The 27760-nt window shown below is 29.3% G+C and overlaps 1 protein-coding gene across 1 annotated transcript; it reads right to left on the bottom strand.

Annotated features, from left to right (window-relative positions):
• Positions 1-10393: 10393 nt before the first annotated feature.
• On the bottom strand, positions 10394-13389 carry LOC124839522 (Leucine-rich repeat (LRR) family protein). Its single transcript, XM_047315359.2, has one exon. The coding sequence runs from the start codon at positions 13203-13205 to the stop codon at positions 10992-10994; it is 2214 nt and encodes a 737-aa protein (XP_047171315.2). The 5' UTR covers positions 13206-13389; the 3' UTR covers positions 10394-10991.
• Between the last annotated feature and the right edge of the window lie 14371 nt (positions 13390-27760).

The raw sequence follows: 27760 nt of genomic DNA on the forward strand, positions 1-27760 counted from the left end.
ATATATACCATCAATATCCATTTGACACGTTATTAACATTATAACATAAAATCTAACTAATTTAATGGACACACATAGCAATAACGAAAGCGAATCAATCTTTTACAAGAAAATAATAATATACCTAATTCAAAGTTTTAAAATTTTAAGATAATAAATTTACAAATTTTTATAATAAAATATTGGGTTAAATATGTTTTTAATCCCTAAACTATTGGTCGTTTCTGGTTTTCGTCCCTCTTTCAAAATAAGGTACAATTTGGTCATCATTCTTTTCGAAACTCTAGTTTTAGTCGTCGAAACTTTGGTTTTAGTCCTCGAAAACTAACCTCGAAAACTACCACATTTTTAACGGTGTTAGTTTTCGAGAACTAAAACCAGAAACAGCCAATAGTTTAGGAACTAAAAACATATTTAACCCTAAAATATTTATTTATTTTAATTTTTATTCAATATAAAACTTAAATTCATAAAATTTTTAATAAAATAATATTAAGTATAACCAAAATACTTGTGTTCGTAGCATATAATTGAGACTTGAAATATTTTAATATTTATCTATAAATGGATACAGCAAAACACTATCCATACTTATAATATTATTAAAAAAATTAAAATTAAAAATTAATTAAAATCAATTTATATTTTATTAAATTAAATTTAATCAAAATTAAATTTTAATTCAACTTATATCATGGTGTATATTTTTTTATAACTATTTTAAAAATTTATAAAATATTACTTTTTAAATATTTATAAATATCATAAATACTTATAAATATTTTAAAACTCACGAATATCTTTTAAATTAATATCTATATAGAAATATTTTTGTTACAAATTAAACAGATAAATATTATTATTTGTATCCAATCCGACTAGTTATGATTATTATGTTAGATAGGATAGTATGTTACATAATTCCGTTTTGTCCTATAATAACACGAGTGGTGTACGTAAGTGAATTAGGCAGCATCCAATGTTATGTTGGGAAGAAAAGAGTTTCCTTTAAATTAGTGGATTTCTGCACTGAAACCACATCGTCCATTCTTTATTTGTGTTGATGTTCTCAAAGGGAAATTAAAAGGTGGTCCATCTTTTTTTCCAAGGCACACATAAATATCAACATGCCAAAAATATGTCGCTTTATTATCAGCTCTGCTATTTCTCACCATACAATTAATTTTGCAAATCCTTAATTATTTATTCATGGCGTACAAACTTTTAAAAACAAAATCATATTAAGAAAACATGTTAAATATATTAACATTAAATTAATTTTACAAAATTGATTTATAAAATAAATTTTATTTATATATTATAAATTCATTTTATTTTTAATCAAAATTTCTGCATGACGTCTTCCCACGTAATAATTTGCAGTGAATGATTAAAATTGAGTTTGATTATTGGTCGATGTCACGCACTGTTTGGTGATGATTCAAAGGAAAGATGGGTTGAAGGAATTTGATTCTTTAGAATGGGTGAAGATGATGGCAATAACGTGTAGATTTATAACTCACACATACACTGCTACGAAATCGTAGACGGAAAATACATACATCAACTAACCGTATTTTTTCAAACATGTGGTTCATCACTGCACTACGCAACCAACTTCTTTTTTCCCTATTTACCATTCAAACTCGTTATAAATAATACCTAATCGTTTATTCACTCATCATTAATTAACGAATAATGATACTTTGACAACATTTTTTTGACAACATTTTAACATCATCTATGTGTCATTATGTGATTGGTCAAAAATTACTCCATAATCAATAATAATTATTATAAACACTAATATAGACCAATCACAAAATGACACACAGATGATGTTAAAATATTGTCAAAAAAATGTTGTCAAAGTTTCATTATCTTAATTAATATGACAATTTCAAGTCATTATTTATTTTTGATAAAATCCTAAGCATAATTCAAAATAATATTAATCATTCCAACTTTTTAATTAAATAATTTTAATATAATGTCTAGTTTTAAATAAAGCATCCATCTTTATTTATAAAAACATAAGTATATGTGATAATAATTTCATCGATACATTATGTGTTGGATTTGAAGCGTCGTCTTCGTAATAATAAGATATTGTTTGTGTTAAATTAAATTCTTACAAATTTATTTTTGTAACATTTTAAAAGGTCCATTATCAATAAATGTAATTTATGTGTATATAAATTCAAGTTTATTTTTTATATTTATTGAATGTGACACATTATGTGTATATACATTATGTCTAGTTTATTTTTAATAATATGATCTCGAAATGAGTTTCTCCCACGTTAATATACTTCTTTCTAATAAAAAGATTTTATTTATATGAAAGATCCACCAAATTATTTTGTAATGAAAAAAATTTGAATAATGAACTTAAAAAATGCTTTTTTTCCCTAGTTATTTATAGATCTTCATATTTACTCGATTTTTTTACAGTACTAATGTAGAGGGATAACTACCCTGAGTTTATGTTTTAAGAAAAAAAATCAAAATCAAAATAAAATATTATTTTACACTTTGAAGACAAAATTGACATCCAAGCTTGAAAAAGTTGACTTAGTATTATCTAAGAAAAATCTTTCGATTGGTCATCATGTTTGATGACATCTAAACATGTTGAAAAGGATTTTGTGTTTGTGTCTCCCTCTCTCACACAGTTCACCTGATATGACCCACACGTGTAGGATAAATCATAGAACTTTACAAAGAAAAAAAAACATGATTTCTATCAGAAGAAGAAAAGGGAAGAGAGAATGGCCAGGAGTCAAAAATAATTCACTTTTAGGTTATTTAATTTTCCAAATTCCTATAAGTTCAAGACTTCAAAAAAAAAACTATTTCTAAATGTTCCTCAGCAAAAATTAGTAATGCATTATTAAATAGATTCTTGTTTTTTAAATAAATATTTCAAATTCCTGTTTTATTTAATGTTTTAATTTTTTTGAAATTAATTCTCACTTTTTTCCGTAAAACATATTTACGTAGGTGGTTAACCTATTATTACCTGTATACAGATTTTCAAGTCTCCTTCTTTTAGATTTTTTTCATGGATAAGTTTTGGACCACTACAGAAATACGAAAAGCCCAATTGTAGAGCCCAACTAAAAACTGATATACATACTACAAAGAAGACGAAGGCCCATCACTATATTAATATTTTACTATAAAACAAATCAAAGCGTTTTTAATTTATTCAGTTTAAATAATATCGGTTCTTTTGTCAAAATTATGTTTGAGAAAAGGTACAAAACATTAATTAATCATGGTGTTCCGTACGTACTTAGTTCTAACTAAAGAACAAAATACAAAAATTTATTGTTTTTTAAATATATTTTTTTATTAGTTATCGGATTATTATTAAATTATTTAATACACAAGATATATGGACATCATTGTAAGAATCAAGTTTCATATGAACTAAATACAAATTTTATATTATAATCAGTTTTGTAAAGTTAATTATAAAATATTCTTTTAACACTAAAAAAAAAAGGTTTCGGAGTTCAGGAAGTACTTGATTGGATTTCTTTTACTTCTGAATTATACAGTTGAAAAAAAAATCCAAATTACTCTAGGAATAATTTTCTCATAAAAGAGCTTTCTTTCAACTTATACAATCCAAAAGTTATTTTTAAAATTTTATATTACAGCATTTATAAATTTATTTATTAAAAAATATTTTTAGATCATGCAATCTAAAATAATACAACCAATAAACAATGATAAATGGCCACTATCAAGAAGGGGTGGTGACGATAACAAATCGCGGTGGCAAAGGATAAATTTAGTCTCTAAACCCTTCCATGAGGGTGGGCATAGAAAGAATGGGGTGTAGGAAAGAAATGACCTACTTGATTTTATCCAATGGTTTTGAGCCTAAGTACAAATTTTAGGCTTAAAGTCTAGTAATATTTATTTGACGCTTTACTTAGTCTCTATCTCCAATGTCATATTTGATTAGAACTGAAACAATCTAATCAAATTTTTGTAAAAAAGTAACAAATTTAAATTAATTTATTAAAATTAAATATTTAATAATAGTAATAATTTAAATTTAAAGTGTTCAAATTTTCTTAAATTTGTTATGCAAACTCAGTTGATGACGTGGGATTATACAAACTCGAGTCAAATAAAATTATCATGGTCTGTAAAATGATATTATAAACAGTTAAACTATTTTCAAAATATTTAGAGTAGTTAAATATGCAGAGTTTGAATTCGAATCATATGATTTTACCAACATGCATTAATATTATAGACTTTTGAACTGGGTAAATAAATACTGTAGCAATTGGAAAAATTAAAAATACAAAAAGAAATGAAAGAAAGAAAACATAAACTATGAGTGGCCACCGCACATGTGCACACACACAAGAGTAACCAAAAACATTATGAAATCACGCGAATCTTGTCGGTCACTTATTTACGCCGAAATTATCACGAGTGCTTGCCTTTCACTGCTTTTAATAAAATAATAGCAATAATAATAATAATAATAATACTAGACAAGTTTTATGAAAATATAAAAATAGTATTATTTTTTCATACATTAAAAAAAGTTATCGGAAGATATGGACCAAACTAATGGTGTATTAGTTTGGTGTATTCATATTTTAGTAAATTATGTGCTAAATTTTATATTCGATAGAAATGAAAAATAAAATATTATATAGAGGTAAAAATTTATTAATTTATTGTACTAAAATTTTTAGTTGAGAGTGAAGGTTATGTCTTATGTGATTAAAATGGAGTTTCATTGATATTATGTTTTTTTTTTGTGTATGATCGATTGGTTACCTGTTAACCATCCCATCAATGTTTTAAAAAAATGTTGGAGAATTATCTCTCAATCGTAAGTTTCTATAAACCAGACGATTTCTTATTAAGCTGATCGACTACTTTATTCATAAACCAAAATCATTACAAATCCAACATATTTACAAGTAAAAATAGGTAAAACATACCTATTGAATTTTGAGTTACGATTAGATCAGTCTTAAATAAAATTTCATTTCAAACTCTATAAATATAGACCTAAGATAAGAAAGTAATGATACATTTATTATAAATTCAAAATTTTATAAATAAAACATATTCAACTGATAATTGTAACACTGACCTAATATAACCTTTAAAGATTAATAGAAAAGTATGAATGAATAGTTTTCACCCTCACATCCGAAACACCCAATAAATTTCGTGCTTTTGATTGACAAAAACATAACATTGTATAATTCTTGAATACAAATTACGTAAATAGAAATACATAATAAATGAGACATAAACGTGGGAACTACTAATGAAATACGCAAATCACGAGCAAACATTCTGGTGATAGAGAAACTCGGAATTGAATAATCTGAGAATGGAAATTTGAAAGGGTCTCGTTCAAGAAAATCCAAACAAAAGTTTGTGAGAACATCGTTGTCTTTCAACCTTTAATTTTTTGTTTTAATTCTGTTTTTCCCTTAGGGCTAGGAAAAAGTGTGGCAATGGTGACTTTGTGATTGACCCATCAATTGCGGCAAAACTTTCTACTCTTCATAGGGTAATTTATTCAAATCGTCCTTTTCCATTTCCCCTTCTACCTCGTCTAAATTGAGGCTACACTACAAACTTTACTCTTCTTCTTTGCATTACTCAATTCAATTATTGGATTGGCAGAGAATAGGAACTGAAAAAATCCATGCCTATTTACTTGAACATTTATTATTATTATTATTATTTTTTGTGTTTAGATTTTGTGTTGCCGTGAATAATGGGTATGATTAGGTATATGCATCTATGTGAATTGGTTGCCACTGCCCACCTTCTTCATCTTCGTCCATTAATGAATTACCTACAACTTTTTATAGACTTCAATCCATTCACTTTGCTTTCATAATGTTCCTTTTATGGCACCTCCCACATTAATACTAACCTTACCTCCATTTCTATGTGCCTCTCATCTTCTCATATGTCTTCTCTGGCTCTTCCTTTTTCCTTTTCTGTTAAACTTCAAACTAATATTTTCACATAACAAAACATTTGCATTTCAATATATTTTACTTCTTCAAGCTCATTTCTTAAAACAAACACTACTTATTTCATTCAAAACATATAATGAAATGTATTTGTTCTTGCTTCAATCATAGTCATGGTGGATAGAAAATTTTAACTTTCTGATCATAATTTTGATTTGAAAAATAATTTAAAATTATAAAGATGTTAAAAAAATTTTAAATTTGTTTAAGTTCTGTATTGAATTAAAATGTGAAAATTAAATGAAACTTATAAATTTATTTCTCATTTTAGATTGAAAGTGTTTTGGCTCACACTTTCTTCCGAGTTCGTTTAGGTAGTTATGAATATTCTTAGTCCAAATCCTTCTTTGTTCACGCTCCAAATTACTTTGGTGTACCAGTCAAAGACACTCTGAGGCTCAAATAAGTGATTAATCCTATCGGAGATCACAGTAAAATCTCAAATTTGCAATAAATGCAATTATTTATCTTTTTACTTTTCACATTTATTTATAGATTTCGTAACGGGCTTGTGATTAGTGAAGTCTTAATTACGACTCAATCCACTAAATAACTCTCACCCGTAATCATGATTAGAAACTATGTTTATGGGTACTTATTGTCGGAGGTTGTCAACTCGGTCTCTCATCCTCCACGACGGTGCAGTCGGTTAACAACATTTATTTATCTTGATTGCGTGGTACAGTGGTGCTAACCAATCGTCTTTCTGGATGGTCTTATCTGATTAGTCCCTTTTTGTAGCCGTATAACCATACAGTACATAAAATATTATTAATTCTCATACTAATGTTTTATAGGTATTGTATCTTTTTAATGATTATTTTTCGAAAGGTTTATATTCTAAAATAATTAGACAAAAGGGAGGGAAAATGAATAAATTTTTTTTAAGGAATATTTGAAATAATGGGGGCGTATGAAAAAAGGTAATGGTAAATCTAGTTTGATTTGAAAAAGAGAAAATTGCCTAAACCGAAGTTTCCTGCAGATTGATAAGGTTGTTTATCTCTTTATCTTGGTTGAAACAGATAGTTGTGTGTGTGTTTTTTTAAAAAAGAGAAAGGGGTCAATATCATGAGTCACTTTATGAAATGCCATTAAATATGCTTGACCTAATCCTTGAACCCAAATTAAATGAAAACTTATGTCCCGGTTGAGGCATAGAACAAGTCAACCAACTTCTAACATTAATATTTTTCATTACATGTTTGATGTGAAAAGCCTTTGCAGGCCATGTGAATTTATACATGGAGGGCCCCTTTTTCGTGTACGTCACTATCCATTTTGTGGTGGGATATGCTCTGTTTCGGTTCCAATTTTTTTTTTCTGATTTTTCACTTTCATCCAAAGGTAGCAAGAACAAGTGGAACAACTTCCAAATGCTTTTACTTCTCTCCACTTTTTCCCTTTCCCTAACACAAGGGATGTATACAATTAATCATAAGTTTTTCGAGTGAGGAGAATTCACAGCAAACATATCTAAGAGAAAGTATTGAAAATCTAAGTATGAGTTCAAATTTTATAACGAAGAGAAATGAAAAAGTAGAATAGTATATGAAGGTAAAAACTTATTAGTTCGTTATCTTAAGATTTTGGATAGAGAATGATATAAGTTTCTTATATGATTTAATTCAATTCTCACTTTAATGAACCTCCTCTTCGATAGACCGAACAAGTTATATCAACGTAAGAAAGATTAATTTTAAAGCAAAACTCACTTTCATTTAACTCGTTTTGGTTTCCATAGTGGAGAAAGTGATGCTACTTCAATAGTTTCCTTCAAATGTAGAAATTTTGAAAAGGGGTATTCTTTTTATGCATGTTAAGTTGTAAAAGAGAAATCGATTCATGTGTAAAAAGATGAAATTTGTTTAATGAATGCAGCTAATTTGTTTTCCGGGCTCAGTATGTGGGCACCTATGTGTTGCATAATGGTGCAAGAAAATAGTAGTAGTGTTGCTCATCAATGTCCCAAAGAATTTTCTTTTACAAAGCCATTAATGATATTAGAAGTTGGACATCATGTCTTCTGGTGGGGTTACCATTCTTACAAGGCATTAATTAAGAAATTAATTGTAACTTTTATTTATCAAAAGTACAATGAAAATGAGGGTTGTGTTGTATTAAAACTAGCTTTTAGATGCCTGTAAAAAAATACCGATTTTAATAAGAGGTATCTATACTTTTGATTCCTTACCCTTATGAAAATCGCACGCATTTGAGACACCTATCTGCAAACACGATAAAGCGAATATTTAAAGTGCTACTACCTAACGCTGCTCTTCATTTTTCTCATAATTGCAAACAATTTAATTAGATGCCATCACACTTTTCCTTAAGCATGATGAACAAGTTGCTACTTCTATTCAATTTCGTAAAAAAAGAACACAAATAATGAGGAGAATAATGGACGAAAATAAGAAACAAGTTGGGAAAAAAGTTGCCATGAAAACTTGCTTCTCTTTTGATGAGAACCAAGTATTGAGCTTACAATTAAATGGAACCAAATGTTCCTTGAAATTCTACTTTCAGTATTTCAATTATTTCGACATGTACGGCATTGTATGCGACATTACATACAATTGATCTTCTTCTATTTTTAATTTAACGTACAGTGTTGATTAATAGAAATCGTGCTGTTTTTCTGAGAGTTACTGCGAAGAACACAAGTTGTTCGTTTGATAATATAAAAGTAAGAAGGGTAAATCTAAGTCACATATTAGATATAAATAAGAAATGAAATATTATATAAGAGGAAAAGACTCATTGATCCATAGTTTTAAGATTTTAAATAAAAAACAGTGGCAATTTCTTATATGATTGTATTAATATTTCATTGATGTTTGTATTTCTTCTTAAAATTTCTTTCTAAATAAACCATAAAAATATATCTTATATTTTCATAATTATTTGTTACTTATTTAGTGTTTTTTTATTAACATAGGCGGGTCTAAATGTGGTTGTATCAATTTTAATTGTATCGAAAAATTCGGAGCAAGTGCTGGAAGGTCCCATGGAAAACCCCAAATTGAGTTGGGCTGTAGAGGTTATCCGAATTTATGAACAATTCACATCAATAGGGTTGGAAATGATATGCCAGAAATAGTAGAGTTAGCTGTTGGTGGTAGGAAACAAAAGTTTCATAATCATCTTGCCTTTACTTTTATGTGAGACAAGTTTCAGTGGACAACACCCGAGGAAGGCAGGTGGTGATGAAAGGGGTAGCACAGAAGAGGCACAACCAACAAAAAGTAAAAGACAAAAGCAATTTTTTTGTCTTTAAAGTCAAAAGCCAGATAAATAAAGCACAAGCTTCGATTCACAAGCTTTAATTTATGTTTTTGATTTTGTAAAATTAAAATGAAGTCTTTTTCAACATTTAAACATTTTCTAAATGAATATTAGAACAAATTCTGTGAGCGTAAGAACAAGCAACCTAGGGTATTTTATGGCCAGAAGTAAGTTTGGGTTGAGCAAACAATTTGGTAAAAAGAACAAAACAAGGATTTAAAATAAGAGGAAAAGCAAGTTTGAACGTTTGGTAAAGGAGGCAAAATGGGAGGGAGACTTTAACCTGAAGGAGCTTTTAGCAAGGTTAACAGTATTTATGTCAACAATTAGAATGGTGGAAAAGTGTGCTTTACGTAAACAGATTTGAATTCAAATCTAAAGAGTTATTATTATGAAATGTGCACATGGGGGGCAATCTTAAACGATACCGCTAATCAAGTGAAAAAGAAAGGCTTAAAACATTAAATAAATGAAATCCGGCGTGCCATCATCCTTAAAAGGGTCCTTGGGATGGAAATCCAGGTCCCACCACCATGACCAGAATTAAGGTCCTCTAAACTATAGACAACAGGTGGTGTGACCTCGATCCAAGATTAAGGGTCATTTCAAACCGCAAGTATAATCTTTGATGACAGCAACAACCACAATTAGATTCCTAACTTCAACTTAACTATCAGGTTTTAAATAAAAGAACTCTAAGCATCTTTCTGATTCTGTAAACCCTCCTCCGCGCTATGCAATGCGTTTTGCCAAGACACTGGATATTGCCAAAACCATATCTAAAGTTGAAAGAAAGATGGGGTTGGCTTTTGGTTGGCAAAAACCATATTCGAAGTTTAAACAAAGATGGTGGTGGAGTTGGAGCTCTGAAGCACAAAGGTATATTGCTCCAAAAATTTGAATTGAAACAAGTATATCACTAACTGATCAGATGATGAAGTTAGTCTATCTCATTGGCATGGTATGACAAATGAGGGGACATCACATAAATGCAAAATAGAGATTGGCAGGCATAAGCACACACACAACATTCTCATAGCAGAGAAATATTTTCGAGACACTGGTACGAGAAAGGAATTACCTCAATTCAGAAAATCAATACATGTAAATGTTCTTAAATTATACTATCAATTGCAAAACAAAAGAAACAAAAAATTAAATAAAAAAAAGTATGATATAAGAGAGACAATAACAATAAACTCCACAAACCTGCAGAAGCAGCAGCAGTAGCAGAAAGTGCTGCTACTCTCTATGCAATACAACCCTGAATTATGGTCTCCAAACTCATCCCTATACATACACATTTTCTCTGCAACCTACTCTTTCTCTGCCATTTTTATTTCACAACTCGAATATCCATAACAATTCAAATCAATATGGAGAGAGACTTTCTCCTCCTACCGCAATCCACTGTGATCTCCTCTCTGTTTTCCTATACTAGAACAAACATCACATGCAGCCTTACACAAACCCTTCTGGTTCTCTCAGGTTTTATTTTTCGCGACGAGAGTCGCGTACTTACTTGACATGGCTGGCACAGGAAGAGGAGGGCACAGCAGAAATAGCCACCAATAATAACAAAAGTATGAACTGAACTTGAATGGTTTTTTTCATTGCTAGGGTAGAGGGCAAAGGGTTAGAGGAGAAAAGTTCTCAAAAGAATCAATAAAAGGGAGGTGGAGGAGGAGATGCATATGAGACTCCTATGACGGGTGGCAAAGGCCCTTCATATACAGGGGCTGGTGGTGGAGACGAAGGAGGTGGGGGCGGCGGTGAGTTGTAATAATAAACAGGTGGCGACGATGGTGGTGGAGGAGAACTGTATTGAACTGGAGGAGGTGGTGGTGATGGCGATGGCGGTGGCAGGTAAGGTGCAGGATGTGGTGATGGTGGTGGTGGCGAATGCTCTTCACAAGGCGGTGGTGATGGCGGAGGTGGAGGCGGTTCTATACAGGGGGGAGGTGGTGGTGGCGGTTCTATACATGGTGGAGGAGATGGTGGTGGTGGTGAATGGACCGGTGGAGGTGGAGAGTGAACAGGAGGAGGTGGGGGCGGTGACAGATAGGGATAAACTGGAGGCGGCGGTGAATGTGGTGGCGGTGGTGAGTGTGGTGGGGGCGGGGGAGGCGAGTGTTGTGGTGGCGGTGGTGGACTGTAGTAGTATTGAACAGGTGGTGGTGGGGAGAATACAGGACTTGGTGGAGGTGGAGGTGATGGCGGAGGTGGTGAAGGTGGTGGCGGAGACCTTACACAATAAACCGGTGAGGGCGGTGGCGGGGAAGGTGGCGGCGGTGAAGGTGGAGGAGGAGGTGGCGAATAGACTGGTGGTGGCGGGGATGGGGGAGGAGGAGGTGGCGAATAGACTGGCGGTGGAGGGGATGGCGGAGGTGGTGATGGTGGTGGCGGTGAAGGTGGGGGCGGAGGTGGAGAATAGACTGGCGGGGGCGGTGAAGGCGGAGGTGGTGAAGGTGGCGGAGGTGGAGGCGGTGGCGGCGGCGGTGGAGGCGAATACACTGGAGGTGGTGGAGGAGGCGAATACACTGGAGGTGGTGGTGGTGGCGAGTACACCGGTGGTGGGGGCGGAGGGGAACGGGGGACATAAACAGGCGACGGTGGCGGTGACGGCAATGGTGGTGATGGTGGAGGAGGAGGAGGCAAGGTAGGAACAAAAGGCTTACACCTAAAAGACTTGCAATCGACAGGGTGTGACAAAAACGACTTGCATTGTCCTGCGGAGCGCTGGAAGGGCCTGGCCGGTAGGCAGTTGCGGCGGTCGTCAGCCGCCGGCAAAGCGAGACACCGGGGCGGCTCGCCGGTGAAGAAGTTGTAAGAGAAAGTAAAGTTCTGGAGATTGGGAAGCTTGCAAATGCTCTCGGGAATCTTCCCAGAGAGTAAATTATGAGCCACATTGAGCTGCTCCAAACTCACGGCACCTCCGATGGCGTCAGGCAAAGGACCTAACAACTGGTTGAAGCTCACATCGAACACCGTCAAGTTCTTCAACAATCCTATCTCCGCGGGGAAGCACGACCTGAAAGCGTTGTTCATCAGAATAATCTCGTTCAACCCCTTCATGTTGCCGATTCCAGCCGGCACGCAGCCATGGAAGCGGTTGTTGGCCAGCACGATCACGGACACCGGCGAGTTGCCAAAGTTATCCGGCAGGTCGAACACGAAGCGGTTGTCGTTGATGAAAATGGCGTCGAGGTCCTTGTCGAAGAGCTCCTTGGGGACCGTGCCTTCGAATTCGTTGAACCTCAGATCTAGGAACTTGAGCTGCGGCAGACGCAGCACCACGTCGGGGAACTTTCCAGCGAATCGGTTGTTGCTGAGATCCAGCTCGAAGAGGAGTTTGAGCTTGTCGAACTTGTGCGGCACGGTGCCGCAGAAGCGGTTGGTGTTGATATGGAGAAGCGCAAGGTCAGTGAGCAAGCCGAGCTCCTCGGGGAGATATCCGGCAATGTCGCCGTGGTTGAGGTCGATTCCGGCGACGGTGCGGATCTTAGGGTTGTCAAGTGCCGGAGCGCAGAAGACGTAGGTGTAGTTGCAGACATCGGGCCCCACCCAGTTTAGCGTGAGGTTTTTGGGATCAGAGAGAATGGCCTGCTTCCATGCCTGTAACGCTATGTAAGCGTTTCTCAAACGGTCGTTCTCGAAGCGGAAAGAGGGATCTACGGTTACTTTTTCTCCTCTGTCACCAAACTCGTCCTTGTAGTACAGAAGCTGGCGCTGCTTGATGTAGGTGGCTTCCGCGTCGGTGAGAGGCCCATTGTGGGAGATTCCTTCAGAGGCACAGAGTGACTGCAAAAGCACAACGACGAAGAGAGAAAGAGAGAGTGAGAGTGAGAAGTGGAAGGAATAGGTTTTCTTCCTCATCTCACATGCCGCATCTGAACAACCCAATTCAACACGCGATTTCTTCCACCCTTCTCTCAGATCTGCTTCAAATACTACTGCACCTCGATTGCTCTCAATGCGCGTCAGCGACTCACTGTGTTTCTTTCTAGGGATTTAGGAAGAGTGCCAGAGAGAACCCCTGAAGGAGCGTATAAGAGTCTGTGAAGAGAGAGGAATGTGTGAGGTTAAATTATAATTTAAATTAAATTTAAATCAAAATTAAATAAAAACAATTTAATAATTCATCAAAAGGACAGCTAAATCACAGCTCAAAGCCCACCAGATTCTCTATCCTTCTTCTCTTCCGCACTCGCTTTTCCTTTTCTTTATTCATTTTTCTATATTTTCCAAAATTCATTTTCTACTTCTTTTTTTTTTTCGGTATTTTCTGGCTCCTTCCTTGCGAGACGCAACAAGTTCATTATTATTTTTATTTTTATTATTGCTTTTTTAAAAAACTTAGTTGGCACTCACTCGCTTACGCTTTGAATAAAGTGGTTTACGCGGAGAGATGGAATGGCAAGAGAGAGAGATTAGACCATTCCCACCAAACATGCATTAATTTAATACGTTCTTTTCAGGAAATAAACTTAATAATTAATTAATCGATATTTTTACATACTCTAATTTCTTCCCTATATTTCTATTACTAATAAGATTCACGATAATATTAGTGAAAATTGATATAATAAAAATATTTTTTGAAAACTAAGGTGGTTTTCCTAATGATTGTTTCCGTTATATTTTATGAAGACAGACGTGATGTAGCAGTAGTTGTTGCATCCATCAAATTATAACGCGCCTCTCTATTTGACAGATGATTTAGGCTTAAAAAGTAATTATAAACCGTTAGCACGATGATGTGGAAATTGTGATTGCCACAAATTTAATTTAACTATAGAATTTTTGTTTTGCTGATTCATAATCCGAGAGCTGTTCCTCTGTGTCGGTGACCACTGTCAAATCAAACACCTCTCTAACTAAATTAAATGGCCGTAACTTTATTTCCATTAATAAAAAAATAAGAGAATAATATATTTTGTTGCTAATTTAATTTCGTATTGTACAGAATGAGATTTATTTGATTATAAAATACGTAATACGTATACGAGTAGAGTGCTGATTAAAATACGTAATACGTAATACGTAATATTTAATGTCACGCACTCACACCTCTTGAGCTTTTTCCGTAATTCAATTCCCGTGATGGCGATAACTTCTGGACGGACTTTCGCCTTTCTAACTAATGGCTTTTTCTGGTTAATAGATTCCACCGTTTCCTTTTTTTTTTCTTTTTTTTTAATGAAATTAAAAAAACACATGTACTATCATCACCGTGAATTGATTCACTTTAATGATTATTGCTTTAAAAATGTATACCAATAATAATTTGTAAATAAACACAATTATAATAAACTTTAATAATTTATTAATTAACTTCCTCTCGTTTATTTAAGAATATTGTATCCTCTGATATATTTATTAATTGTATATACATCATTATTAATTATTTATCTTCTTTTTCGCTTTTTAATAATACTTTATTTGAATTTTCCATCGGGTCATCCATTACATGTGAAGAAAGACCACTGAATCCAGTTTTTAAATAGTTAATCCTTTGTAAAATAATTAATGACATTAATATAGAATACATATTTGATAAGATTTTTAACATTTTATTCATCATTCATTAAGTAGATTAAATTTAATTAAAGTGTGTGCATAAGATATCTTACTAATAATGTACTTAAAAGCTTATATATTGTAAATATATTCTATAATGAAAGTCGTTTGATTAGAGACGCGGAGTTTTAATTAACTTGGAGAAAATATTAATTGGAATCATTTAAGATAAATAATTTTATAATAGGTTCTGCGTTTCACTAAATCTTTTTTTAATGGTGTAAAAGAAATCGAGGGAGTTAAAAATAAATAAAAAAAATGTGAGACTCCTTGTTTCAAAATAACAAAAGTAACAAAGTTATTAATAAAAAATTAACTATAAGGTCATTGATAACTTTCAATTTATCATTTGAAACAAAAGAACAGATTAATCATTGGACAATCCCTTAAAATATTCGAACACAAAGTGCAAGTGCTATTTCCAGTCAATAACTATTATTAAATGAATCTAGATTTATAGTTCTTTTTTTTTTCTTTTTATTCAACAAATAATTTCATCAATTTATTTATAGACTTTATAGGTTTTAATATTCATAAATCAAACTGAAAGAGACACGTTCTGAAATTGTTAATGTCATACTCTCTTCCAAAATGGACAGCTTTTAATTCCACGAGCTTCAGTTTTTCTTTTCTTGAAATTCCATGCCAGCAATTTCTCTAAAAATTTAGCATAAGATGAAAAATTACATATATATTATTATACTATTATTCAATCATAAATTGTCAAAAAAAAAAATAAGTATTATTTTATGGCAACAAATAAAGACAATAAACTTTTTATATGGTAGAGTGTAAAGACAAGAAGCAAATACAACTGCACAATGTATATATTTATTTTTCATTTTTTATATTTAGTGATAAAAAAAATTATGATGCATGTTGAAGTGCTTGAAACGCGTTTTGGTCATGAAAAAGTTAGCAACAACTGGAGATAATAACTTAATCAAAACGTGAATCTTTAATTGTAATAACTCTCTAAATTCATTACATCAATCACAAGTGTGACATTTTAATACATATGTTTATTTCGTAGTATCTTTGTCTCCCAGCGTTGAGTCGTGTTTATGAGTTGGATGGGTTCACACTTTCAGATAACCTAATAGGAATGCTCTATTTAGATTTTCAAAATTTTCGGTCAACCTAACCAGATCTATTCCTCAAAATTAAAAAGATTTAAAATAAATAAATAAATAATATATATATATATATATATATATATATATATATATATATATATATATATGAGATAATGATATGTACTGTGTTTTTTTCGTAAGAATTTAGAAAAATGTTCTTTTAATATTGATAATAGTTTAAAAATAATAGAATTTGATTATTTTAATATTAAACTAATTTATTATAAATAGTTTTGTTATTAATAAATTCATTATTTGAAAATATAATATATTTTAGAAAAAAAATTATAATTATTTGATTTATCTCAAGATTTTAGGTAGAAACAATTTTTTATAATTTTGTTATAATTTTTTTTACAATATTCCATTATTACTTCTTAAGATTTTAAGTAGGAATCTCCACCTGTTTTTTGTTTTCACGTATAAAAATTATATATTCAGTGTAGATAAAAATCACATCCATAAAAATTCAAGCGTAACACAGTGAATATTGTCCATAATTTTAACAATTAAAGATTCAACCATTCTAATTAATGTCTATATATTATATCATTTTCATAACATACAAAATCAATAAAATAAAATTAACTTTACTTTACATCGTCCACTCTTAGATTAACAATTCAACAAGAATCACCATATATATATATATATATAATACAATCTCTAATACTCAATACTTATAAATCATTTAAAACATAGACATCTGAATTAAGATCAGTGTATTGAGTGATTAAAAAACTCGACACCTATCATGCTTATCTCCTCCTACCTCTCACGAGTTATAGTTATAGGTTTGATTTTTTTGAACTCACAATCACAAGTAGACCATGACACGATAAATTTCTATATTTGCGATATAGAAACCTCCATCGGCTCTCACCACTAGAAACCCATGTGTCTTATATTAGCCAAGCTAGGATAGTCCCCACCTAATTTTGTTTTTTGTGCTTGCTTTTGAATTATATTTGAAGTTTCAAATGACTTTTATATTGTATTTGGATTGTATTATATATTTTTTATTTTGAATTGTCTTTGGAATTTAACATCATTTTGGGTCGAATTTTATTTAGATATGAATTAGAAAAAATTTGTTATATTTTTTGGAATTGAAAAAAAAAACTTGTCATTAAGTGATGCAGTAAGTCAACCCGTTTAACCCACCAACCCATGGTGAGCCAGGTCGGATTTAGATTTTTTCTACTCGTTTGTAAGTAATTCGGATTTAGTTAGCTCACTAAGTAGCCAACTCGTGGTAGGTTAGATTGGGTTGGGCTGGATGATCCGTTTTGACAACACTAATTGGCTTTGTTCCAGTGGGTTGCATGACTATGGTAAGAGATGTAGAGATACATTGATAGTATTGTGTTTTTGACTAATGATGATAAAAGGATTCACATTAATAAATATATCTCAACCTCATAGTTGTTTAATCACACGATACAATTTAAGTGATTAGGAGATGTCATAAACTTATATAGTAGCAATCATTTATTATATGTCATCCAATGACTTATGATTATCACAATTTTGAAAATCTTTTAAAAAATATTCATACTTAATGATATAATAATATGTGATTAAATTTGAGTTTCTTTTCATAGGTATAATTTTGATGTATGTATGATCACATTGTGTAATACTATATATGGTATTTTTATTAGTAATTTTTAAAGTGAGTATGATTATAGAACATGATAGTGTTTTCTCTTTTTTGATTTATTTATATTTTAGAAGAAATTATAACTTCAATGTAAATATTTTATATTTTAAATATATATATATATATATATATATATATATATATATATATTATTCTACTATGTAATAGTTATAACTTTTAGCGAGTTATTACATTAATTATTTTTAATCTTAAATAATAATTACAATTATAAGATATACAAGTTTAATTTAATCCAATCAAAATTGCGAAGTATATTGAAAATATCCCAAAAGGGTAAGAAGATGAACAGGGCTTGTAGTTAAAAGTTTACATTTCACACTGCAACCACAGACAATTGCCATGTTACGCGTCCGTATGAGCATTGATGCGGAGGAGGGAATTGGTCCCACAAAACTCAAGCGACTAAGAAAACGACGTCGTGGTTGGGCCCCACGTGTCACGTCTTGCTCGCCTGGATCGTGGGCGCTCGTCACATCTTTCCTTTTCTCACAGTTTCACCCAAACATTTAATACTATAACTTTTATTTATTTAAATCATAATAAATCTTTATAAAACTACCCCATCTTTAGAATCATTTTAATTTTTATATATCACTTTAATATTTTTTATCCTTTATAAAAAAGTGTTATGTGTATGTCAACCTTTGAATTTATTAGAGTGGTGTAATATTCTCTGCATAGAGGAGATATATATTTTGTTGAGTTTTGGTTTTGAAAGTTCATAAAACAAATAAGTTCTAGAGACATAATAAAAAAATATTTTACCTAATTTTGAACACAGGTTTTAAAATATTTATTCACTTAAAAACTAATTATTCCAATGTGTTTTGTCCTCACTCGCACATTTTCTGGGAAAACTTCCCAGAAAGTCACCCATCCCAAAATTATTTCAGGCTAAACATGTTTAACCAGTTCTTATGGGTTAGGCTATCGAAAAGCAAATGCATTTGGCGATATGAGTAGTCAAATCAATCCCTTTAAGCTATCCTTCAACTGTATAGTCTCATACCTATACAGTTTCTAAACCCCTCTCTTTCTGGTGTATGTTCGATTCATCCATGTGTCCCTTCCACTGAAAACCTACCAGGAGCCGCTCTTTGTCTGTGCCTCTTGCACCGACGATCACTCCCCACCCTCGTCAGTGTCCGGATGTGACAAATTATGCTTATCATAATTGATTATCCTTCGTTTAATATATTTTTTTTCATATAAAAACTAAATACGCAATCTTTTGTTACATAAACACAAAATGTTTAATTGACAACATGTCAAATAAAAAAAATGTTTTAGCCCACAGTTTTAATATTCAAATTAGGAAATAACAATAATTTAGGGTTACATTGGTCACTTATTTATCTATATTCATTTTAAGCGCATGAACTAAAATATAATATTCAAATTAGGAAGTAAAAATAATTTAACTTTTTTTAAAAATATAGCAATTTTGTTTTTTTTTTCTCTATAACATAAATTAAATGTTGTATAATATAAACGGTACAAGAATTTATTTTATCAATGCCCAAACTTACCAATTTAGCACAAGAAACCAACAGCGATTGTTTTTCATTGAATCTCGTATAATTATAAAAAAAAAATTGTAGTGTGACTTATTTATAAATAAAAAATCGTACAAAAAAAATCAATTTTAGAAACTTATCCATGTAATAATACAAAACGCATAATTAGATAATCCAAAGACAAAAAACGAAGAATTGTTCGGTTTCTTTGAACATGTATACAACAAAAATATGTAATGTACAGTTCATCATTAGAAACATTATAATTATGATTTTTTAAGGAGAGAATCACTTTTTTAGGCCAGACAATGAGAAGTGTATCATAATTTATAAATTAATTATCTTAATTATAAATGTACCATATAAATGTTTTTGAACAATTGTAAACATTTATATAATTATATTTATAGATTAGTTATCTTAATTATTTGTTTCAATTGAGTAAATGTTTATATTTAATTAGAACTAAGATGCGGATTTGATTAAAATCTTAATTAATAATTTTATAATATTTTTAATAGTTATTAAATATCTTTTAATAATATGTTTTTAATAAATATATATTTTATTTAAATCACATAAATAATATAAGGTTTTGAAATTCTGTTAATATAAATGTATTTCATTAAAAATTTCATTAAGAAAAACATACCAAAACTCATACGTGTTATTTTATTTTATATATAAAGATTTTACTACTTAAGCATCGAAAAATATTTTAAAAGTAATCTTTTTTTTTATCAACTTTCAACAAAAATACGTTATGATTATTTAGTTTAATATTTTTTCTAGGTTATATTTCAAATTCCGATAAAAATAATAATAAAAAAAATGTATATTTAAGGTTTAAATAAATTTTGTAATATTAAACGCATAATTCAATTCGAAAAGAATGAGAAATCATGTGAAAAAATAATAATTATTTAAATAAAATGAAAATAGTTTTTAATCATTTAATAAAGTAAAAGAAGTATGAAAGTAGAGATTAAAATAGTGTATTTATCTGAGTATGAGAATTAATGAATTGGTTCTGACTTCAACACAAAATAAATATTAGTATTTATAATACTTTATGATTTTTATGTTATCATCCACAATAATTAAGGGATTCTTGTGGTTGTCATCACCACCATTAAATAACAGTGACTTTTACTATGAACAAGTAATAAGTAATTCATATGACCGAGGAACAAAATAATAGTTCTATTTTTAAGTTAACCAAAAGAATTAAATAATCGATACTTAAATAAAAATATATAAAATTTTTAAATAGTTAATGAAAAAAATTAACTTAATTGAAAATATCACCTAAATTGATGAATGAATTGAAACTTAATTAATCATACTTTTAAGATAAAAAGTTCTAAAATGGAACATCTTGAGATGCATTATTGAAAAAAAAAATTGATTAGAGATATAGTAATTAAAGTTGGTCACTTTCTCAATATAAAGATGGTTAAATTATTAATTTCAATCATACATGAATAACTAGATTTAGAACAAGTTGTATCATCTGAAAGCAACCAGTTCCACTTTGTATACTTAATTAATGTTTAATTACTCACCAAATAATGTAATAAATAAGGAAAAAAATATATCTCAATTGCATGAATTATTATGCTTTGATTAGTTAGAGATTTTATTGTTACGATTATTCTTCTATTTAGTATACTCCTATATTAGGTCTATAGGAGATTTTATTGGTACTTGATATTAACCTTTGAATGGTTTTTGTTTTTGTTTTTTGAAATTGACATAAATATTTTTTTTTCAAGCCATTCAAATAAATAAAAATAATAATGGAACAAAAAATTAAAAAGAATGACCATGATTCGACAATAATAGCAATTTTAATTGGCAGGTACCATTTGGCTAAAGAATCAGATAACGTAACCAACCTTCTAATTATATTTTTTAATTAAAACCTTCATATGATAATGAACATTATTTTGACGTAAAAGATCGTTTTAGATAAGATAGAAAAACTAGAGGCTCTATCATGTTTTAGCTTTCCAAGTTTGAAATAAGTTGGTGCACAGTTCCTTATATTCGATTAACAAACGCCATTTACATATATTAAAAAGTTATTTGAATAATTTATGATCAAATTAATTTGGTGAAGTAGGTTGAATTAGAGTTAAATATGATTTATTTATATTGAATAATAATGGATAAAATAATAATAAAATAGGGGAGTAGGAAGAACCTTAGGTGGCAACCCTTGCCACGTACGAACGAGAGTAAGACAAATTTGCCAACCGGCAATGCCAGCTGTTAGATGTTTTGTTTTATGTTGACACGTGTCGTGTTTGGAACATTCCACGGGGGCCACAAATCTTATTCCATGTTGACTATCACGTTCAAAACCTCCTCACGCAATCTGTTTTTTTTTTTCTTTCGAAAATTAAGTTAATTATATCTTTTACACGAAATAAAAAAATATATATATATACATACACTCATATTATATTAATAATATAATTGAGTCAGATAAGTTATTATGATGTAAAATATTTATTTCTAACATCTGATTAATGTATTAAGAAAAATCATATGATGATTGTTTCGAGTATTTAACGGTAAAAGTTGTTGTTATTCGATTCCTTGTGTCAAACTGTATAATAAATTATTTTAATATTTCGACTTTGATGTAAAGTGTAGCCAATAGCATTCAATAATTAACTTCAATTTTTCTTAGGTTATATGCTTTTATACAAATAAAAAATGATAATAAATTAATTAAAAATAAAAAATAAAAAATAAAAATAAGATACTTATATAAGATATTTAATAATTTATAATTTTTTTAAAGTAGTATATACAAATGTATATATTTAATTCTCAATTGTAAAATTTTAAGCAAAAGTTCATGTTTTTGTACCGATACTAAATTGTTAGTGATTTGCGAAGACAATATATTAACCAAAAATATTTTTCCTGAATAATAAATCTAGAAGATTGTTTTATATAAATATTTTTTTTGCAAATCGTTGTTGATGAATTGACCTTTAGTTGATAAAGATATCATTGTTAAGGAGTTATCATGTTATAAACAAACCAATAGAAGTCATTCTTGTCAACAAAGGAAAAAGTATATATAGATTTATCTAACGCACAAAAGAGATAAGAAAAGTGAAAGAAGTTACAAACGAACATGAAAGAGAAACTCTAAAAAATCAAAATTCTTCAATCAAAACACAAAGCAAAGATTCTGAAAGAGGAGAAAAATGCAACATCTAAGAGTGTGTTGGAGCTCCACTAAAGGTGTCATTGATGTTACGATGGTTGCTTGATCGAGACGATCAAAACTGAATGGTCACCGGTCGAAAGTGAAACTTTGATGAGGGTAACAACTACGAAGATAATAGCGGGTGTAAAGACGATAATTTTTTTTCTTAAAAATATCATATTCAATATAATTGTTGGAAGTACCTGACTCTCATACCATATTAAGAAGTGGTTCTTTAAGTTTAATTCAATCCACAAAACCGGCTTGTAAAATAAAGTTTGCATTTACTTATATATTATAATTTGGTCTTATTTCTAATCGATGTAAAACTTCTAACAATAATAAAAGAAATGTATAAGATTAATCTTTCTTATATTAAATATATCTATGTTATATTTATAATAGAAGAAATACAAAATAATATTGAGGTTGTTAAAAATTATTTGAGTATATTTTTATTTATTTTAGATTTATTAGAGAAATAATTATGAGGTGAGTATTTTTATTTATTTATTTATTTTTATGACAACTCTATTATTTTATTTTAATTTATTTGTTATTGTTGATGAAAAGTAATGAACTGTAAACAAAGGTTAAATAAAGTGGAAATGATGAAATGTAGTTTTATTTTATTTTTTTAATAAATTCAAATTTATTATTCAACTTTTATTTATATATATATATCTTCTATTCCAAAAAGCACTTTATTAGCCTAATAAATACGTTAGTACTCTAATCGGTGGAAAAAAAAGAGGAAAACTTCTAGAAAGAAAGATGCAGCAGACATAAGAATATATATATCACTCTTTTATGAGAATTATCCAGACGCTATTACTTAAATAGTTGAACAAATTCAATAAAGTTATATAACACTCTTTTATCATTTTTCGTGGACAGCTTTATCTGAAGCATTCACAAAATAGATAATTTCGTTGAGATAAAATATAATTGGACAAAGCTTATTTTATGAGGTTTTTATTTAATATTTTGGATTTTATTGTTATGTCACTTTTAATATTTTCATAAAACTTTTACTTTAATGTAAGCATTTAAGATCCACTTTTAATTAATATTTTATTTACTTGTTAAGACTGAATTTAGGGTTGGAAGAAGAAAAAGAAAAATACGTGGTGACGCAAATTACGGAGATTTTGAAGAAGTCAAGGTTACTCCTCTTGTGTTATTATTCTTCATCTTTTTCTTTATATTTATTTATTTTTCCTAACGTATACGTTTATTTAATTAGAAACTATATAAAATAGATTATCTCATATTTTCTAAAAGAGGAGAAAATAGATATCGTAGAGCACTTATTAATTCTCATCTCTTCGTGAACTCCACTCTTAAAATTCTCAAACAAATTGAAGCATAGAAAAAAATATAATTTTTTAACTTGGATGTTATATACAATCATGTATATTTATAATTTTACTTTTTCTAAGATAAAATTTTCATTCACTTACACTCTTTAAATTGATTTTATTTTTAATTAATTTATCTTTAATCGAGATGAAATTTCCAACATTGTTAATTATATGAATTATTCTTTTCTTTCTTTTAAATATCAAATGATACCTCACATTCTTTTCTTGCACGTATGAGGTCTTTTCAGGCTTTATTTTAAGTTGAATTTTGGAACAAAACATGTGCATATACATGGTTGTATAACACACAAGCATTTAATTTTACCCTTGACCTTTTCTCTATATATTCCGTTCATTATAATTATTTTATGTCTCGAAAGTCAAGATTTCGCATGTCCCATTGAATTATACTTCTTCAAAATCGTAAATGTACCGAAATAAATAAATGAATGACAACTATTAGAGACACATTCTTCGACATTTTCTATATACTCACTACACATGTGCTCCCTCGTTTGCTTAGAATCTATGTAACCCTTTGTTTTAAAAAAAATATTTTTATTATTCCTCTAAAAGAAAATTACAAAGAAAGTCATCCTTTAAAATTTTTTGTAAAAATTACAATGTTAATTCTTTTTATATTAAATATTTAATAAAATATCATGTTTTTCTTGATGTGATTTTTATATGTTTTTAAAAATCATTTGATTAATGTTTGAACAATAAACGAAGTGCGAATATATCATTAGTCGAAACAAATATTTCGTACCTATTAAAATAAAAAATTAGAGTGAGATAAAATTTTAATTGAAAAGTGAAAATAGAGATAATATAGTTAAAAAAACAACCATCTCATTTACAAGTATATTTACAAGTATAGTATTTACAAGTGCATACAAATATTTATATTTTAAATTCAATTTAAAACAAATATAAAATAAAATAAAAATAAAATCATTCAGCCATATAGAATATCATTTATTTATATTTTTGTTATTCCAAAAGTTTATATACCCACACAAATTTTATGACTGTTATTATAAGTACGCACTTAGATTATCAATTAGCATTGCCTAAAAGGAAAAAAAAATTGTTTTCTATCATTGTTCCATATGAAAATTTTGATAAAAAATAGTCTTTAATTATTTTAAGTTAGTTACATATTTCAAATTCAATATTTAAGTACGCACTTAAATACTCGAAATAGGAACTTTATTATTGATAATAATTTTATTATGCTGGACATCTTAACGCAAAAAATACAATATATATTATTTGTTGTATGTACATGGGTATTTATAATAGAAGGAACTAATATTAATAGCTTCACATCTTAAAAAAATTTAATTTGTAGTATTTATTCAACCACAATATCTCTACACAACTTAAACTTAAATTTATTTTAATTCAAAAAACTTTAAATGACTCGTAACTTTATATATTTTTAATTGGTATTTGAATTTGATTTAAAATGATATTATCACTGTTGGTACAAACTTAGATTTTGTAGAAACAACTTCAAATTTTTTAAGTATATTTTCAAGCAATAATTTCTTACCCTAATTAGTTTATAGGCATTTGTCACTAAAAATGCTCTTAATATTACAAATAGGTTACTTTATAGATTCGTGTTATACGTTTTCAAGTAATAATACATTTTTAACAAAAATAAAGCGAAAAAAGACATAAGAATCACTCACCTATATGTTAAATGAAAAGCTTCCAAATGGATGCATTCTAAAGAAAGTAAAAATAGATGTATTTATTAAAGGAATTAAAATAACTTAATTTAAATAAAGACGAGAAAAGAAGACAAAATTAATAAATAGGTTGGTAAAAAAAAACATTTACAGGTATGAAAATAAATATATATGCCAAAAAAGCATAATATAAATATTGGTTTCTTGTGTTAATAAGAGATTGAGAAATTCATTGCAAAATTTGACATAGATAATTGAACATGTTATTTCTTTATAATGATTTTATTAAATCTAAATATTGATAAGGAAAAACTATTTTCTTTCGTTGATTAAGGTGTATTCACGACCAAGATGACAAGTTTACTTTTTTTTTCCTTAAAAAAAGGAAATTAATCTTTTGGGTGTACGATATTAAACAAATAATATTTTTTTATTAGTTACGTTCTGATGTGACGTTAAGATCCCTCTTTTTTTTTAATTAGCTTTTGTAGTTTTTTCTTTAAAAAAATTAAAAATAAAATTCGACTTATTTTTGCAATTTTCTGAAAGACTAAAAGAATAATATGGGACAAAATTAGGAGACAAAAAGTACACATTTTAGTCAAAAAATGATAAATTAACTATTTTCAACTTCATTGTTTGCTTTATTCCTAAAAGAAAAGGTTTTGAATTATTCCTTAATGAACAACTCAAATAGTGCATTTGTTAGAAACAAAGACAGAAGTTAAAGATTTTGGATTAGATTAGTTAACAAACGGCGTCGTCTTAAGTAACCACATCACACGGTCTTATCTATCCACGTAGTTTCATATACGATAAATTTGATATTTAAAATAAAAAATATAAATTTAGTCTTTAATTTGAATTTATTTTCATAAATAATCAATGGCTGATTAAATTCACATGCTTTTACAATTTTTGAAAACCAAATTTATTAGTATGAAAAATATAAAATTATGACTTAATTATATACGGACTAAAAAGATACACTATTTAAAAATCATTTATATAAATATAAATTTTTTAGGAATTATTTATACTTTTTTTAACTACAAAATTATTTAAATCACTTTGCTTTAAAAAATTACAAGGAGTACACATAATTATTAAAACCCCAAATTCCTGAAAGGAATTTTCAATGTTGGGTGGTTGGTAGTGTTTGAAAGATTATTAATTATTGCCATTCGTTGAATTAAGAATGTGTTGAGGCCAATTATTAGGCGCACCAAAACTTATAGAAAAATAAATTAAACTAATTATTTGATATAAACTATATGCACTTATGTAATCCAGCCATCTAAACCAACCCTTTAATTATTTCTGAATAGAAAAACTCCTTTATTTACCCTCAATTTTCGTTTACGAGTGGCTTGCATGTTAGGCTACGTATATTTGTATTGTTTCGTAACGTTTTGAAAATGAATTTGGGGATCAATGTTGAATCAATCAAATTTCACCAAAAATTACATATTTTATTTTATATTTTCTTTCATTTTAATTACGATAAAAATGATGACTATTTAGTCAGTTATATAATGGACGATCAATTATTATTCCAATCAATGTAATTATACACTATTAGATTGTGATTAAGTTGATGTTAATTATAAGTTAACTTCGAAATCTATAAATATAGGTTTAAGATAAGAGGGTAGGTGATCTGTATTTACTATCCCATTACTTTATAATTATCAACATTAAGTTAACTTTGACATCAGAGTGTCTTCTATAGATATTTTAAAAAGATTTGGATGGTTATATTAGAACTTTGACTTCATAATAACCTTGATATTTTAGACAACTTATCAATCTTTAAACTATTGAAATTAGACCAAGACTTGGAATAAGGATCGAGGGTAACAAAAGAATGTATTTTTAAAATTACTAATATTTATGAAATAAAAATGAATATGAAAATTGGTGGTGGTCCAAAATTGGAAGTGTCCGTGTGGGTGGCATGTGATATGGTGTCATGTTATGATAAGGAACATGGTACCCCATGAAGATAAGATATACCCTAAACTCAAAAGCTCTTGTAACCTTGTTTTTATGGCATTGGGCTCACTCTTTTTCTCAGCATTAACTAAATATATATCTACTCGTCTATCATCAAAGTTACATGCTGATTTGACATTCCACTCTACCCTTTCAGCATCCATTAAAACTCTTCCTACAACCACCATTTTAAACTGCAAAAGATACATAAAATCTTCCTTTTTCT

The sequence above is a fragment of the Vigna umbellata genome, chromosome 4, assembly GCF_029865625.1.
Source record: "Vigna umbellata cultivar VRB3 chromosome 4, Vumbellata_1.0, whole genome shotgun sequence".
Classification (NCBI taxonomy): Eukaryota; Viridiplantae; Streptophyta; class Magnoliopsida; order Fabales; family Fabaceae; genus Vigna; species Vigna umbellata.

What these genes read in the sequence shown, in the direction of transcription:
- LOC124839522 (XM_047315359.2), bottom strand. Translation starts at nt 13,205, where the DNA reads ATGAGGAAGAAAACCTATTCCTTCCACTTCTCACTCTCACTCTCTCTT.